The sequence below is a fragment of the Nyctibius grandis genome, chromosome 6, assembly GCF_013368605.1.
Source record: "Nyctibius grandis isolate bNycGra1 chromosome 6, bNycGra1.pri, whole genome shotgun sequence".
In the NCBI taxonomy this organism is placed as follows: domain Eukaryota; kingdom Metazoa; phylum Chordata; class Aves; order Nyctibiiformes; family Nyctibiidae; genus Nyctibius; species Nyctibius grandis.
In genome coordinates, this window is record NC_090663.1 from 35,432,501 (window position 1) to 35,448,590 (window position 16,090).

General features: G+C 36.8%; 1 protein-coding gene across 3 annotated transcripts in view; it reads left to right on the plus strand.

The window, feature by feature from the left end:
* The window catches only part of SLC7A2 (solute carrier family 7 member 2), a 61,826-nt gene extending 45,736 nt beyond the window's left edge, over positions 1-16,090 (plus strand). For 2 of the 3 annotated variants that reach the window (XM_068404262.1, XM_068404261.1), the window contains exons 6-12: positions 418-640; positions 3,145-3,284; positions 7,058-7,160; positions 9,340-9,545; positions 9,856-10,022; positions 10,996-11,104; positions 11,718-16,090. In XM_068404262.1, coding sequence (XP_068260363.1) covers positions 418-640; positions 3,145-3,284; positions 7,058-7,160; positions 9,340-9,545; positions 9,856-10,022; positions 10,996-11,104; positions 11,718-11,905 — 1,136 coding nt within the window. In that variant the 3' untranslated portion in view covers positions 11,906-16,090. Of the gene's footprint in view, positions 1-417; positions 641-3,144; positions 3,285-3,689; positions 3,827-7,057; positions 7,161-9,339; positions 9,546-9,855; positions 10,023-10,995; positions 11,105-11,717 lie in introns of all 3 variants that reach the window. The other variant, XM_068404263.1, reaches the window with a different exon arrangement.

Consider the following 16,090-nt stretch of genomic DNA (forward strand, 5'->3'; position numbering starts at 1 on the left):
GCTTTCTAAGTCTGCAAAGTGCTTAGTATACAATTTTTCTGCCCAAATCATGTTAATCACCTGCTCACTTTTACAATTCTCTCTCCTAAAGGCTAGCTTGTACATGGCTGATAGGGAATGAGTACACTGAACTTATAAATTTTAGGCAAATCACTAGAAATGATAGGCTTTGAGTACTCTAAATATAGAAGGTATTTTATGTCCTTTACCTCTATTTTTTAATGCTATTTTTGGCAACAAAATACTGAGTTTTGTTCTGTGTCTTTGAGCTTATTTTATACAAATTTTTAAAACTTCTGTTACAAATATGATTCCCATGGCTTAGATTAACAAATGATTTGTCTTTGTTATCTTTTAAAGCTGAAGGTGGAAATGAGTAAGAATTTTTGGTGGGGTGGTTTTTTTTCCCTTTTTCAGGAGAAGAGGTCAAGAATCCTCAGAAAGCTATACCCATAGGAATTGTGGTGTCCCTGCTTGTCTGCTTCATGGCCTATTTTGGGGTTTCAGCTGCATTGACACTTATGATGCCATACTGTCTACTAGACGAGAAAAGTCCTCTGCCAGTAGCGTTTGAATATGTTGGATGGGGTCCTGCAAAATATGTTGTAGCAGTGGGATCCCTCTGTGCTTTGTCTACAAGGTAATGACATTGAAATACTATGTTTATTGGGAAAAGTTGATGGATAATATGACATATAAATATATGTTCATGCATTTGTTTTGAAGGCTCAGTTCATGCAAGGATTGGCAATAAGTATTATAAGCGTGTTTTAGACTTAAGCGGGTCTGGATCACAGTAGGTGCATTAATTAAAGTTCCTTTTTTTAAACTGTACTGTTATCGAACTCTACCTCTTTGGCTTATTACCCAAAGGTTTTTTTTTTTTAAAATATGTATTTTCAGACATATGACCTGCAAGTTGTCTTTATTAACGGATAAAATAAACCTCACTCATTTTGTCCTTTCTTGCTGTCTACTCCCAATGACTCAGTGGCTTTATGGGCTCTGTGTATTTGCAGGCAAAATTGAAGAGATGATTAACTAGCTCCACTCCTCATCTTCGTTGCCTGTCTCTGTTTTCTCCAGTAGCCAGTCTGTCTTCTGACATCACACCTTCCTGTGGTTTCTGTGTGGGTATTTGAGATGTAGATTATAGCTGTGAAAATATGATAATTTATTCCCCTTTGTGAAACTGTGGATGTAACCTTAACTTAATGCATTACTTTGATTAAAAAGATCAGGGAGGTCATGAGATGTATTAGTATGTGTGCATATATATTATACTCCAATTGTAATGTGGTATAAACGCTTTCACAGAATAGAAAATTGCTTGATACTTGAATTTAGGGATAGAAAAATGCTGATGCCAGTCTTCTACTTGAGCTTATGTAGGTAAGGAGACATTTATGTGAGCTTCAGTGGTAAGAATACTGGCTGCGTTTCCACAAAAGAAAATGACATGTCTGTTGAAGCAGTAATGCTAACAGCACTCTGACATAACCCTGTAAGCGTTTGCCTGAAGATGAGCACACTGACTGTGGACAATGTTTTAAAGGAAAGGAATGTTTTGATGTAGGAAGGGATAGAAAAAGGAAAGGAATTGTAGGGCTGACTGAAGAATGTCATATTTACACAGTTCATTCTGGGATTAGAGTTGTTTTCTATCTTGTTTTACTGAATTTTTCCTCTATATTGATAAATAGTAAAAGTGATACCTAAGCAGAAACTAGATTAAAGAAATTAATACTGGAAAACAAAATTAACTGAGATGTAAAACGCTTTTCCAGAAATTCAAACTGTTGGTCTCTTTTTCCAGTGTATTCTGAAAAATTACATTTACTTATATGGAGAGGTTAATCTTTCAGTATGACTGGAGTCAGTTTAGAACAAAACAAAAGAAACTATTATTTCATATTCCTCAGTTTAGAGGTATAATTAAGAAAAGAAGTTGGGGTCATTGCTTTTGGTCCATATAGTTACCTCTTATTATGTTATGTTCTGAACTTGTTTCCTCAGGGTAAAGATGTTTGTTAATATTTCCGTTATTTATGTGAATATACTCAGAGGAGTAGGATAAATTTTACGAAGCCACAACAGCAAAAAAACTTGGCAGTGGATTTTTAACAGTAAAATCAACATTTCAATTTTTGAAAAATCAATCGTCACCCTGATTTAGGAAACATCCTTTTCTGGAAGGAACATTCATACACCAAAATCAGTTCATGTGTAGTGGAAGTTATCTCACCCGTGTCTAACCTTAACGCTTGTGTCTCACGAGCATTAGTGGAGGTACTTAGCATGTGTGGTATGTAAAAGCTGTGCCTTCTGTGAGACACTTGATTCCCCAAAGTAAGAAAGGCAACCATTCACCTGGTTAAAAACTAGTGTGCTTGCTGCAGAGGTTGTACTGGCTATGATTTTGCCTTTTGTCCTTTCAATGTTTTTGGTTTTCTTGATTACAATTATTTCGCTTTGAGCGAAAGAAACCATAAAACATAATTTAAGAAGTATGTTTAAAAAGAGCTTCAAGTTATCAACAGTTTGAAAGCTTTCTGTGTTCTGCTAATAACATATATAAATCAATTAGCTTTACTTCTTTCAAAAAAAGAAACAATCTTAATGAAGCTTGGCTAGAGGTGCTTAATTGACATCAATAATGTGCCCAAGTATAACTGTGTGGTGCTTACTTTGAATTACTGTTAATCAGCAGCCTCACATGGAAATGTGGAGTGTAAGAGATGCTGCTAATCCTTATTGATTTGCTGCTGCTGACAGACTTTCTCCAGGAATACTAAAGCTTAATTGCATAGTTAGTGTGACCTAAAACATGTTCCTGGTCCACTAATACCCAAGAACTACAGTGACGGCATGAGTTATTTTGCTAATCTGAATTCTCTCTGATGAAGCAATTCCATTACCTAAATTAATTTAAAAAAAAAAAAAAAGCGCAATCAACTTTACAGAGAAAAAGAAATTTCTATTTGTGCCTGATCTGTAGTATCTTGGGCTACGGAGCTTTCTGGTTTTGTCTTACAATCATAAATTTTGTTTCTATACATGCCATTAATTAACATTGTTATCTTGTCCATGATACAACTCTGCATGAACTGTTTGCCATGTTGCATGTGTTTGCTTTTTACTCAGTCTTCTTGGATCCATTTTCCCAATGCCACGTGTAATCTATGCTATGGCGAAGGATGGGTTGCTTTTCAAATGTCTAGCTCAAATCAGTTCCAAAACGAAGACCCCACTAGTTGCTACTCTATCGTCTGGTGCAGTAGCAGGTGAGACTAAGAGTTGATCCTTGTAAAGAAAGGTGCACTGCTAAACATGTTGCATATATGGAAATAAGCCACTGTTGTGCAGCTTTGATTTGCTTTGGACTAAAATGATCAAATCTGATTGTTGCCAGGTAAAGTAGGCTACCAGTAAAACTTCTCTCTACCACAGATTTTGTATTTGTTGGTTAATCTCAAGTGCTTTCAAAGCCTAGGTTCAAAATAAACAACTCAAAACCAAGAACATCGGTCAACCAAATAAAAAACCAAGAGCAGCAACACAGAGCCTAAACCAAAACTATACATAAACCCATTAACTCCTCCAAGCTTTCTTTTTGTGTAGTTGGGTTTACCAGTAAAGCATTGTGCTTTTAATAACCTGTACTTGAACTATACATTTTTCTGTTCTAGTCTTCTCGGCTCTATGTTCCCTTTGCCCCGAATTCTGTTTGCCATGGCACGCGATGGTTTACTCTTTAGTTTTCTTGCCAAAGTGAGTAAGAGGCAGGCACCAGTTTCTGCCACCTTGACGGCAGGGGTCATCTCTGGTAAGCTCTCAAAGCCCGTGTTACTTAAAACTGAGATTAAAACACTCTATGCACGTGCATGGTACTTTATATTTTTGAAAAGGGCTGCTTGTTAACTTCCCTTGCATGTACGATGGGAATAAAATTACCAAGTAATCAAAGGGTGTAAGAACTCCAGATCATGCCAATCATGGTGGTGGTGATGCCCTTAATGTCACAGAATTCAAAATGATTTTTTTTTTTTAATATTGGCCTCTTCTATTGTGAATAAGCTTGTCACTTAATCTGGGTCCCTTAGGCTGATGCTCTGCTTAAAGTTTCCTTGTCTGATGTACACCTATATATTTATCACATCTGTAAGGGGGGAAAATAACTATCACGTTTTTTATTAAGACACATGAGAAAAAATGTCTACATTTGCAACAGGATCAGCTTTTGTGTAAAATAAAAAAATTTTAAATTTTCTTCTGAAGAAAAAGGATTCTGTTTTTGTATAGGCTAACAAAATTGTGGTTGAGGGGTATGTGTGTGTGTTGGGGGGTTATGTGTGTATGTGTGCACATACATGCCCACATATATTTTAGTAAAACAGCATTTTGGGAGCTGTTGCCAACTCCTAATGTTTCACAAAGACAAATTTTTAACATAGAACTGTTTCACTTTTGTCCATACTTCTTGCAGAGGTAGTTGTGCCCAAATTTCATTGTCATTTCAGTGGGATGTCTAATTACCCAGCAAAACTGGAAGCTCTAGAAGTATTTAACTCAAAGGCAAATAAATAAGTCTTAAAAGTAATTCAAATATTAAATACATGCCTTATAACATTTGGCAAGCCTGGCTAAAATTGATATCAAATAAGAGGTTCAGAACTAAAATATTGTTATTTATACTCAGGGTCATCCTAAGGTGCCACAAGACTGGAACTGTTCATGCTGTGTACTTGACAATGTGGGAAGGCACAATTGTTGTCCGGATAGTTCCCACATGAAGCATTATTGTCAGTTCCCTTTTCTTTGATCAGAATACAAATAAATTGCTTAGACTTGCTTTTATTGTTTTGACTATATTATTTGAATTTGTTATTGACTTTTTCCCCTATAGTAATTTGGAAGTGCAGGTATGTGGGATAAAATGAACATCTTTATCTGAAATCACAATAGTGGTGAGGAGAAAGAAAACCATGTTACCCAGCTGGTAAACTGATGAGTTATACAGCCCTGACTATAGCCATGCAGCAGCCCTCTGCTTTTAGACAGTTTGGGGAATTTGATGTGTCAACAACTCACCTGAAGACAGCTTTATCTACTGCTGGAGAAGGAGTAATTTCTTCTTCTATTTTTTAAAAAGATGCATATTTGGTAACTTATATCATAAATAGTGTTGCCAGAATGGTTACAGATGTATGCAACAACTTATATTATCTGACTTTTCTATTCATTCGTAGCATGGATAGTTTCATAGCTTTAAGAAATGTTAAGGCGATTAGATGTTTGGCCCCTTTAATTAAAGTTATCAGGTCAAGACTACAGCTGAGGCAATTGTCACATTATTACTGTGACTTACCTTTTCACAGGTGGTAATTGCAAATGAGAAACTGCACATAGCGAAATGTTTCGGTGTCAGTCCAAGGTTTCTTCACCATAAGTTGATCTACCATTGTTTCTTACAATTGGAGTCGAATTAAGAGAGGTGGAAAAGCGACACTGTGTCTTTTTTTCTTAGTCAGAAACCTACAGGAATTTTTGTTTGGTTCTAATGTAAAAGATTATTCTGGGCTACAAAGTAGCCTTTTGAAGCTAGGATTAAAAATTAAATACAGCTACTGTACATGAGGTTGTAGTAGGTTCTGTTCTTCCTCAGCTTTGCTTACCTATGCTCTTTCGAGCATGGAAAGCAGTGAGGTGTTCAGAAATCTACCCCATAAATGGCTTATTTGATTTAGGAACATCCACCGTCATGAAAGAAAACAGGATGGTCTTCCTTTCTTCCTTCGAAAAGGAGACTCCCAGATGAAACAAAACTTCTGTAACACAGCAGCCTTGTTTTCAGAAAATCACATTTTGCTTTCTCCTTCAGGATCAAATACCAGGGGAATGTGTGTTTGTGTGTTTGTGCACTTATACACCTGTCTACAAAAATACTAACAAACATGTAACATAAATATTATATATAAGTATTTCTGAATATATAGAAATCTGTGTGGATATTCATACAGTGTATAAAGGCTACGTTTAATAGTTTCTTTTGATGTTGAGATTACTGGTGATTCAAAAGATTAAGTATTCTTAGATTCTTTCTGCATCTCAATAATGTTAATAAAATACAAATATTTAAAGAGGTTCTTTGACCTCTTACATTTCAAATCAATTAGCATTAGCCTTTAATTTAGTGATGGCTTGTGCTAATTTCTTTGAGCTATGTGTGTCTGTGTGCAAATAGCATAGACAAAAAAAAGATTCCAGAATCTCCAAAAGAATATGGCATTAGCTTTTATAAACACAAAGACTGCTATAATTACTCTCAGTATCCTGGAAGTTTCTGCCTCTGATTTCAGTGATCTTAAGAATATTAATTCTTTGAGATTTTGCTGGCTGTTCCTGAAGGCCACTTGAACTTAACTTTTTTTTTAGTAAAATAATAAAAAAAAGATAATAAATTTTTAAAAACCCACAAAACTATTTCATCTGAGACAACTCCTGAAAGTCCTCTTTACATAGAGCTCTTTCTCAGCTCAGCAGAAATTTTGCGTACCAGTGACTTAATGGCTTGAATCGCTTTTCCCTGCTTGCAGTGCAAGCCATCGTCAGCTTTGGTGAAAGTCTATTGCAGGATCTGAACCTTATTCTATAAAAACGTATTTTTAATGTGGTCCAAATTCAACAAGCCATATGTGCAAATACTTATGTCCAAACAAGTCCAATATGAACTGCTTGATTATGCAGCATGACTGTATGGCTCATCGGTTCATATCTGTATGAATGAGATTCCCAACTGTAGCAAATTAGGTTTGGGAATGTTGGCGATGACTTCAAAAATGTATTTTTAAGGATTACCATTATTTCAGGCATATTGCTGTCAGTAAAACAATGTAAAGTTACACAGTGGACAAATTTTAAAACCTTAGCTCTTAATATGTCTTAATATTGGCACTTACGGTTGGACTGGATGATCTTAAAGGTCTTTTCCATCCTAAATGATTGTATGATTCTATGTCAGCCTCATACAAATTTTGCATGTCCTTTTCTTTTTTAGCTATAATGGCATTTCTGTTTGACCTAAAGGCTTTAGTGGACATGATGTCTATTGGTACGCTTCTTGCTTATTCACTTGTGGCAACCTGTGTCCTCATTCTTAGGTGAGTCAAAAACATCCTTTATATTCTACTGTGTTTTATTTTGTGTTGGTCAGTATGTAAACAGAAGTAACATTTACAGGGTATGTTTTTTGCTAGATAGCTAAATGTTTAAAAATTAGCTGTACACATATAAATGATTACTAAGAAACAGTGACCCATCAAAGAAAACAATGATATATTGTCATATCAGTATAGCAGTTAGTCAAGTCAAAGCTTCAGTTGGCAGCCGGTCACAAGTGGTGTTCCCCGGGGGTCAGTATTGGCACCAGTTCCCTTTAATATCATTATCAATGATCTGGATAAGGGGATCGAGAGGACCCTCAGTAAGTCTGCAGATGACACGAAGTCAGGCGGGAGTGTTGATCTGCCTGAGGGTAGGAATGCTCTCCAGAGGGATCTCGACAGGCTGGATTGCTGGGCCAAGGCCAACTGTATGAGGTTCAACAAAGCCAAGTGTCGGGTCCCACTTGGGTCCCAACAACTCTGTGCAACGCTACAGGCTTGGGGAAGAGTGGCTGGAAAGCTGCCTGGCAGAAAAGGACCTGGGGGCACTGATCAACAGCTGGCTGAATATGAGCCAGCAGTGTGCCCAGGTGGCCAAGGCGGCCAACAGCATCCTGGCTTGTATCAGGAATAGTGTGGCCAGCAGGACTAGGGAAGTGATTGTCCTCCTGTACTCAGCACTGGTGAGGCCGCACCTTGAGTACTGTGTTCAGTTTTGGGCCCCTCACTACAAGAAAGACATCGAAGTGCTGGAGCAAGTCCAAAGAAGGGCAACAAAGCTGGTGAAGGGTCTATGGCACAAGTCTTATGAGGAGTGGCTGAGGGAACTGGGATTGTCTAGCCTGGAGAAAAGGAGGCTAAGGGGAGACCTTATCACTCTCTACAACTACCTGAAAGGAGGTTGTAGCAAGGTGGGTGTCAGTCTCTTCTCCCAGGTAACAAACGATAGGACAAGGGAAATGGCCTCAAGTTGCACCAGGGGAGGTTTAGATTGGATATTAGGAAAAATTTGTTCACCGAAGGGGTTGTCAAGCATTGGAACAGGCTTCCCAGGGAAGTGGTGGAGTCACTATCCCTGGAGGTATTTAAAAGACATGTAGATGTGGCACTTAGGGATGTGGTTTGGTGGTGGACTTGGCAGTGCTAGGTTAACGGTTGGATTTGATGACCTTAAAGGTCCTTTCCAACCAAAACAATTCTATGATTCCTGTGAAATCTAGACACCTTTTATTTTCCAGAAGATGTATTGGTCCAAAGGTTAGTCCCGAAGGTACTAGATGTAAGCTTGTGTCCAAAATTCAATGAATGATATTTTGATATGATTACATCAGGCTTATTACATTGCAGGGACTATATGTCAAAGGTGTAGATGTTCTAGGTATTCACAGGATGAACAAGTTCAAATAATTGCTTTGTATTACCCTAGTCAGAAATGTAAGACCAGACAAGTGTTTCAAGATGTGGTAGCCCTAGAAGAGAGTGCAAATGTTATCTCTCAATGAGTGACATTATAAATACTTGTCAGTAAAACTTGACTATCCGTTCTGTTTGTAAAGCTATGGAATAATATTGGTAGCTACAGCTCACTTTATTATGTATTGCTCTTTTTAACTTAAAAAGTCAGGTTTTATTACTGAAGGCTAAGTATTAACTTTGAAAAGTATAACAGCTTAAATTCAGCTCAAGTTCAATGTTGCAATAATTTATACTTCAAAAGAGAAGACTAATTTATCCCAGTGGCCTATTTAACATATGTATTTTTAAAAATACGCTTAAATTCTAATAAAGCAGATATATAATTTCAGTTTATGCTGGTTAGTTAGGCCTCTTACAGTATGGGAAGCAAGTCAGAAAGAAGCTCCCCTGCTCGTTCCCTGCCATTGACCACCAGACCCTGGCCCCTCTTTTTGTACAAGACTGGTCATTTACCAGACCCACGTAGCTCAAAAAGCTGTCCAAAAAAATCCCCAAACAAACCCAGCAAAAAAGTTGCCATAGTTTGTCTATATATGATAGTGACTAATAATATATGCTGTTGCAGTGCAGTTATAAATTGGGAAATTTTAAATCTCTACTGCAAACAATTTAGTATTTAAATACATTTCTAGAGTCATACTGCTTCAAATCCCAAAGTGAGATTAATTTTTTTTTATTATCCTGTTTGTTTTATGCATAGGTACCAACCCAGTTTAACTTACGAGCAACCAAAATATTCTCCAGAAAAAGCAGCTTTGGCCGCATCTGAAAGGGAATCTGCAGTAAGTGAATCACAGATAAATATGATACAAGTGAATCACTTCAGTCTTCAGGCCCTGATTAACCCATCCAGTTTACCTACCGAGCAGACTGCAACTACTGTTAACTTTTTAGTGGGTCTCCTAGGTAAGTATTCAGCTGTCCAATCTTGTATAATGCATTAACATAAATAATGGAATTTTATTAAAGACAAAATTAAAAATTCAGTGACAACATGCCTTGTTTCAGTCATAATTAATGTGTCATTCTGCGGAATACTTTTATACTTCTTGATGGACCTAATGTATAATCTACTATATTTTCCTTTAATTAAACATTTTCATGATAACATTTCATATTGAAGACCTGCCTATCATTCTTCTTAAAAGTCATGTTCTCTTCAATGCAGAGATTAAGTGACCTCTTTCCCATTTCCATCACTTTGTTTTTCACACAGCTTGCTTGGTTTGTGGCTTGAGTGTCCTCACTACTTACGGGATTCATTTCATTGCTAACTTGGAGCCCTGGAGTATTGGCCTTCTTGCTGTGTTGGTGGCGTCCTTCATAGTTACCATTCTCCTCATCCAAAGGCAGCCTCAGAACCAGCAGAAAGTGGCCTTTATGGTGAATAACATATTCTCTATGTTATTCTCTAATGAGAGGTTTGGATGGATTCTAACAAGGGGGAGAGGGGCAGAGAGAGAGAGGGTCCTTTTTCAGGCAGTCTTTCGTTACTGCACTGCAACTATTGCAGGTTTTTTTGGTGAAGGTAAGGGTAGTGGATGCTCACGGCTGAATCACTGGCATGTGCAGTCCAGTCCAGATCTTCTCAGGACTAGAGAAAGGGTTTCATTGCCCACAGATTGAAATGTGTGACATGCATAGGAGCATGGCTGCAGAAAATGGCTGTACCACTGATGTTGGTGTGAACAGCTGCTATTACAACTACTGGATTTGACAGCACAGATCTTCTATGTATTCTTTTAGACATATTCCCAAAGTTCACATTGCTGAGACCCAAGTAATTTTAGACCTCAATTTAAGTGCTTAGAAACTGGAAAATAATTCAGAAAGTAATTAGTGTGCAGTCACTTTTCTGTGTGCAGTGATTTGGACCACAATACAGTTTGTACCTCCCAGAGTATATGCCTTTCATTTTGAGCTTTCACTTATGTTCTAAGATCAGTTATTTAATGGAGTATTTAATGGAAATAATAAAGTATAGTGACAAAGGTCAGGGAATCTGGTGGAATTGGGGGGGCAATTCAGAAAGAAGGAATACATAAAAATATACAAATAATATTTTTCAGCTGTACGTTCAGGAATTCATTAGTATATGTTCAGCCAAACTAGAAAGTGTTTCTTCACAGCCTTAGAGAATGTATTTTTTTAAATAACTTATTTTATAATTTTAAGATCTGTAGAAACTAGTGGTTGAACCCAGTGAGAAAGAAAATTTCACTATATTTCAAGATGAAAATTTTCCTATTCTTTTTAGTGAGTAGATGTGTCACCTCTAGTTTGTGTTGTATAACTGAAGTGTGACATGCAAGAAATCACATTTAATGCTACAGACATATTAAATATTTCCTTTTAGGTTCCACTATTGCCATTTTTGCCATCATTTAGTATCCTGGTAAATATTTACTTGATGGTACAATTAAGTGGAGACACTTGGATCAGATTTAGCTTCTGGATGGCATTTGGTAGGTACTTCTGTTCATTTCAATCATCTCTTACGTTAGGACTGATGAATCCCATCTTAGAACATTTTATTATATTCCTTTAAATATTTGAACAAAAGTCTGTGTTTTAATAAGTCAGCTGATATTTCAGATCATAAAAAGAGCATGCCTCAGAAGGAGTATTTATATGCAGTCAAAATTGTAAATACAGTTTTGAGGTAATAGAAAGAATTAAAGTTATAGGACTAACTCCAATAAACCACAAATTTTTTTTTCATAATCAGTATAGCTAAAATTCTGCAGACACCTGTTTGTAACAGTTTTCTTCCCAGTACATCAGTCACCCTCCTTTAAGATACAGAAAATTGTATTAATTCCATCTAGACATAAATAAGAGATAGTAGTTTCCATGACCTATTAGACCATTCAATTAGGCAAAAATGATGCACTGTGATTTAGTACCTGCACTTCCCATAGAAACAGGGAAGACCTGAAGCATGAGCTCTAATTCAGATATCTGAAGAAGAAACTTGTTTTGGAAAATATGTTCATCCAGAGAGTAATAACTATAACTACTTTTTGATGCACTACTTGCCTGAAAACCCTATTAACTTTTCTCTTTTCCTTTTGGAAGGCTTCCTCATTTACTTTGCTTATGGCATCAGACACAGTCTTGAAGGTCATCATAGCGATGGAGATGACGATTCTTGTTCAGAAAATAGTGGGTTGCAAGAAAAGAACCCTGTGGAAGAAGTGGATGGACCTGAAAATGCAAATGAAAGTGATCAATTTCTTGCACATGAGAGGACAAGTGAATGTTAATCTATGCAAACATACAAGTCTTTTAAACCTTTAATTGACATTTTACTTGTTGACTCAAATTTCAAAAGGTTTCTGCCAACATTGTGCCTCTCGAAAGGTTTACTACAAGGCCTGGCTGATATTTTTGACAAGCTGCTAATCCCTCTTCATCATTTCAGAACTGATAGCATGGAGATTAATATTTAAATTAAAAAAACAAACAAGAGAAGTACCCTTTGGCAAGCAAAAATTTGGATGCATTGTTTGAACTGTCATCCAAAATCACTGGCAATCACAAAATATGAAGAATTTTAGAACTGCCTGCAAGAAGTTCTGAATATTTGACACTGCATTGTGAACACAAGTGCCTTTCGTACCTTCTTCTCTCTGTTACGTGTTTTGGTCACAATCTAATAGCTCTCTTTTTTCTACAGAGGTAACTCTTACCGGAGATAAATTGCAGACAGGCCTGGGAAGTATTTGAAAAATGAATGGTAATTCTACAGATCTGATACTTTGCAAAAAGTGGAGGATCATATATTTATATAAAAAGAAATAATTGCTTACCCTTACTAATCAGGACTCATGGAGACTCAAACAGTGTAGATACTGCAAAGGCTTTTAGTCTCTCTAAATAGTATTCAAGATCTCTACTTATGTCAATGCCTTTCCTTTCAGAGATGCTGTGTGCATAATACTCCCAAGAGGAGTTATGTTGTTTCCTGCAAAAGCATCTAGGAAATAATCTGTTGGTCATGGTATTGACAGTGAAATTTGTATGTGATTTAGCAAGTATTGTGCTTTTGATTTCAGAAGGGCCAGGATTTTATCCCTGACATAATTGGTACTTACATACAGCAGTCATCAAGTTTTCTTCCTTACTACTGCTATTTATTCCCCCTGTACTTTCTTCTCCTTTATATTTCTGAGATTAGTTGTTACACGTTGCTTCTCCTTGGAAAAATTAATGCACAAAATCCCAGCTGCCTTCTCAGATGGAAGGGGAGGTTAAAAAAACAGAGGCCTATGCTTTGGAAAAAATCCTTGTCAAAACAGTATTTCAGTGCTCCACCAAGCCTTAAACATATGTTAGCACAGCAGTTTTTTGTGAGCCAAGCCTACATCCACAAATCCATCCATGTGGGTAGGATGTCCAAATGCTAATCTATGTAAAGAACCAAGTTGTTGCAGCAGTGCTGGGTGAACAATTACTTTCAAGCTAGTGAAAATGGAAACTGTTCTTCTTTCAACATAAAAGTCATGTTACCTGTCAAAGGCACACAGATATTTTACCACTTTTTCTCAGCAAGTTTTAGGCTCAAGTCCCATGAAGATTCCACAATATGAAGTTATTTTGCAAGAATGCATTTATAAAAATAACCTCCCTAAGAACTGTCTTGGATTTTGTCATGGAGAGTTGCAATCTGTTGCCGGTACCAATCATTGGTATTAATCTCTGTTGTTAGGTGTAAAAGCTTTAGATCCCATGAGAGCTACGTTGGTTGACAGTGAAAAGCACCTTACTTCTTATAATAGCTGGAATTTTGCAACCAAAAAAAAAGGAAAAGAAACTAGTTAAGCTGCTTCTGTCTTCCTCCTGTTCTTTTTCACAGCAAAAGATTCATACTTTTTAATCTTAAAATGACTTCCGTTGTTGTAAGAGAGTAGTGTGCCTAAATGTTAAGGGGCAGAAGCAGAAGTGCTTCTTGATAGAGAACCCTGCAATGGGCTGATATTCCACCATGGAGCAGGTCTGAGGCTTTCAGCCTGATCCTTTCTTCTCAGCTTGAACTGGAAGGAGAGGGCCCTGCAGTGCTGGCAGGAGCCAGCAAGCAGATGTGCACTGTTGCACCACTGGCATCTACTGGCTACTCAGATTAGGAACAGCAATCTGAAAATTTAAGAGGCATGCAACAGGTAAAATGCCTACATCTTAACTGAGGTTCCAGCATATACATCCTCTAACTGCAACTGCTGTTGTCCTAAGGACTGTTCCAGCGATTGGTGGTCCTTAGAAATAGATGGGACCCAGAGGATGAGGAGAAACTATAGGGCAGGTTGCAATGGGATACTGTTTTTTTAGTAAATCATAATCCATCCAGAACTGATCATAAATTATAGCTACTTCTTTCCAAATTTCGTCATTGTTTACAAGATGCCATTAAAGAAAGACTCAAATCTCATATTAGACTAATACAAGTAGATGATATGCTAAGCAAATATGCGGTTAATAGGAATGGATATTGATAATTTTCAATATCTCTATTCAGTGAATGAAATAGCTGTCCTTGTCAGCTGAATCTGCTATTTTAATTGTGCTTCTCAACCGGGGCCCATTTTTATGCCAAAAATGACAGAACTATATGTTCTTGTTTGAAATATTAGAAATATAAGACTTTCCAGGCTCCTGAAAGGAATCCAGTATAGTAATCCTTAGATGTGTGAAAACAAAGGTTTTAATTTAAAGTAACAAAATAATTGAGGAAATGAATGTATGTTCTGTTGTTTTTCATCCCACAAGTATTTGAAATAGAGAAGCTGATGCTTTTCCTAAAACACAGCTTCTTCAGTGATTATACTTTCAGAGGACATTCTTAACCTGCCTTGCACAGTACTCTTAAATCCTCAGCTGCAAAAAATGACATTGTTGTGGGAGCAAGTCAGCAGTGCTCAGGCAAAGCTTTTGCACGATGTCTTTACAAGCCTACAGTGGAACACAGCTCTATTAAAATTCCTTACACATCTCGGTGTGTGGGAAGCAGAGACTGACTTTTTTCTGTGGTTGCTGATGCCACAGAGCAGGTGAGCCAGGCTCCCAAGATGTAAACTGCTGCTGTTCTGTGATGGGCAAGGAAGATCCCATTCCCTCCCAAGGTCATCATATAGTGATTTTGATGTAGTGGTTAAAATAATCTCTATATTACACTGGAATTTTCCTTTGAAGGGACACTGTCAATATAATAAACTTCTGACTGAAGCAAGTGCTAGCTAAAGCTTCTGGAGATATTAGAGAAAACAAATTTTCCAGCTTATTTACCTAATGGATGTGTCAGCACTTTGTGTATTGACAGTTGCCCCTTTCATTTGTATGAATATTACTCCCCCTTTATTAGATAAATTAGTTATATAAAAATAAAGGAATGTTCCTGTTCAAATGTTGCTAAGGGAGATGGGAGCAGCTGCAGCACAGGAACGATCCACTTAACTAATGAGATACAAATTAAATTAAAGGAAAGTCATTGGGTATTCTTGGTTGCTTCAACTGCGCAAAGCTTATTTATATGTATGTATAGTTAAAGTCATTATTAGTCAGTGGCTGAGTAAGAACATGACAAGGCAGAAGTAAGATATTGATGCTAATCTTGTTACGCATTTCTGTAGGCAGTCTTGAAATTCCAGATGCCTCGGTGGGACTTTGCAGGAGCAGGCCGTGTGAAGGACAGCTGTGCCAGTCCTTACACGGGAGCCATGTATGAAACAAATCCTTATTTTGTTCTCGCATTCACTGTATGTCTGTATTTGCCGAGAGAGCAGCTGAAAGCACAAGTCCAGTGGAATTAAATCGTTGTTATTTTTTAACATAGTTGTTGATACTGTAAATTGTTCTGTGCAAATAATAATGGTATGTGTAATTACAAAATATCTATTATTGGAGGTAGCTTACTGTTTTTTTTTACAATAAGATACGAGAATAAGAGAACATTTTACAATAAGAGGTAAGAGAACATTTCTGTATAATTCATGTTAACTAAAGTGATCTCCTTGTGGTATTCCAGTCCTAATTCTGCCAAAAGAAATTTTATGATGTATCTTAGATTTCATTGTCTGTTATCCTAGATAAAATTATTCTGTTAACAATAGTATGCTTTTTCCTGCACAACAAATGCTGGTTAGATTCCTGAAATCTGTCATATTATGTTTCTGCCACCATGTGTTAAAGCCATTTATATTACCTGCTGTTAGAGAATTATCAGTACTAAATGTCAATAGTAGTGATATAGGGTTACTTATGTACTTACTTAGGAATTTAACTATGCCATCCAGAAACTTCAAATGATACAATGAATTTAGAGGCAAAACTTGGTAAAGCTTAAATATATATTCCGTATTTTATTAGATGATAAATGTACAAGTCTATCCACCTTTCCCCTAAAATTTATACAAAGATATATATATTTTTTAGAAATAAAAGGCATACTGATTTCA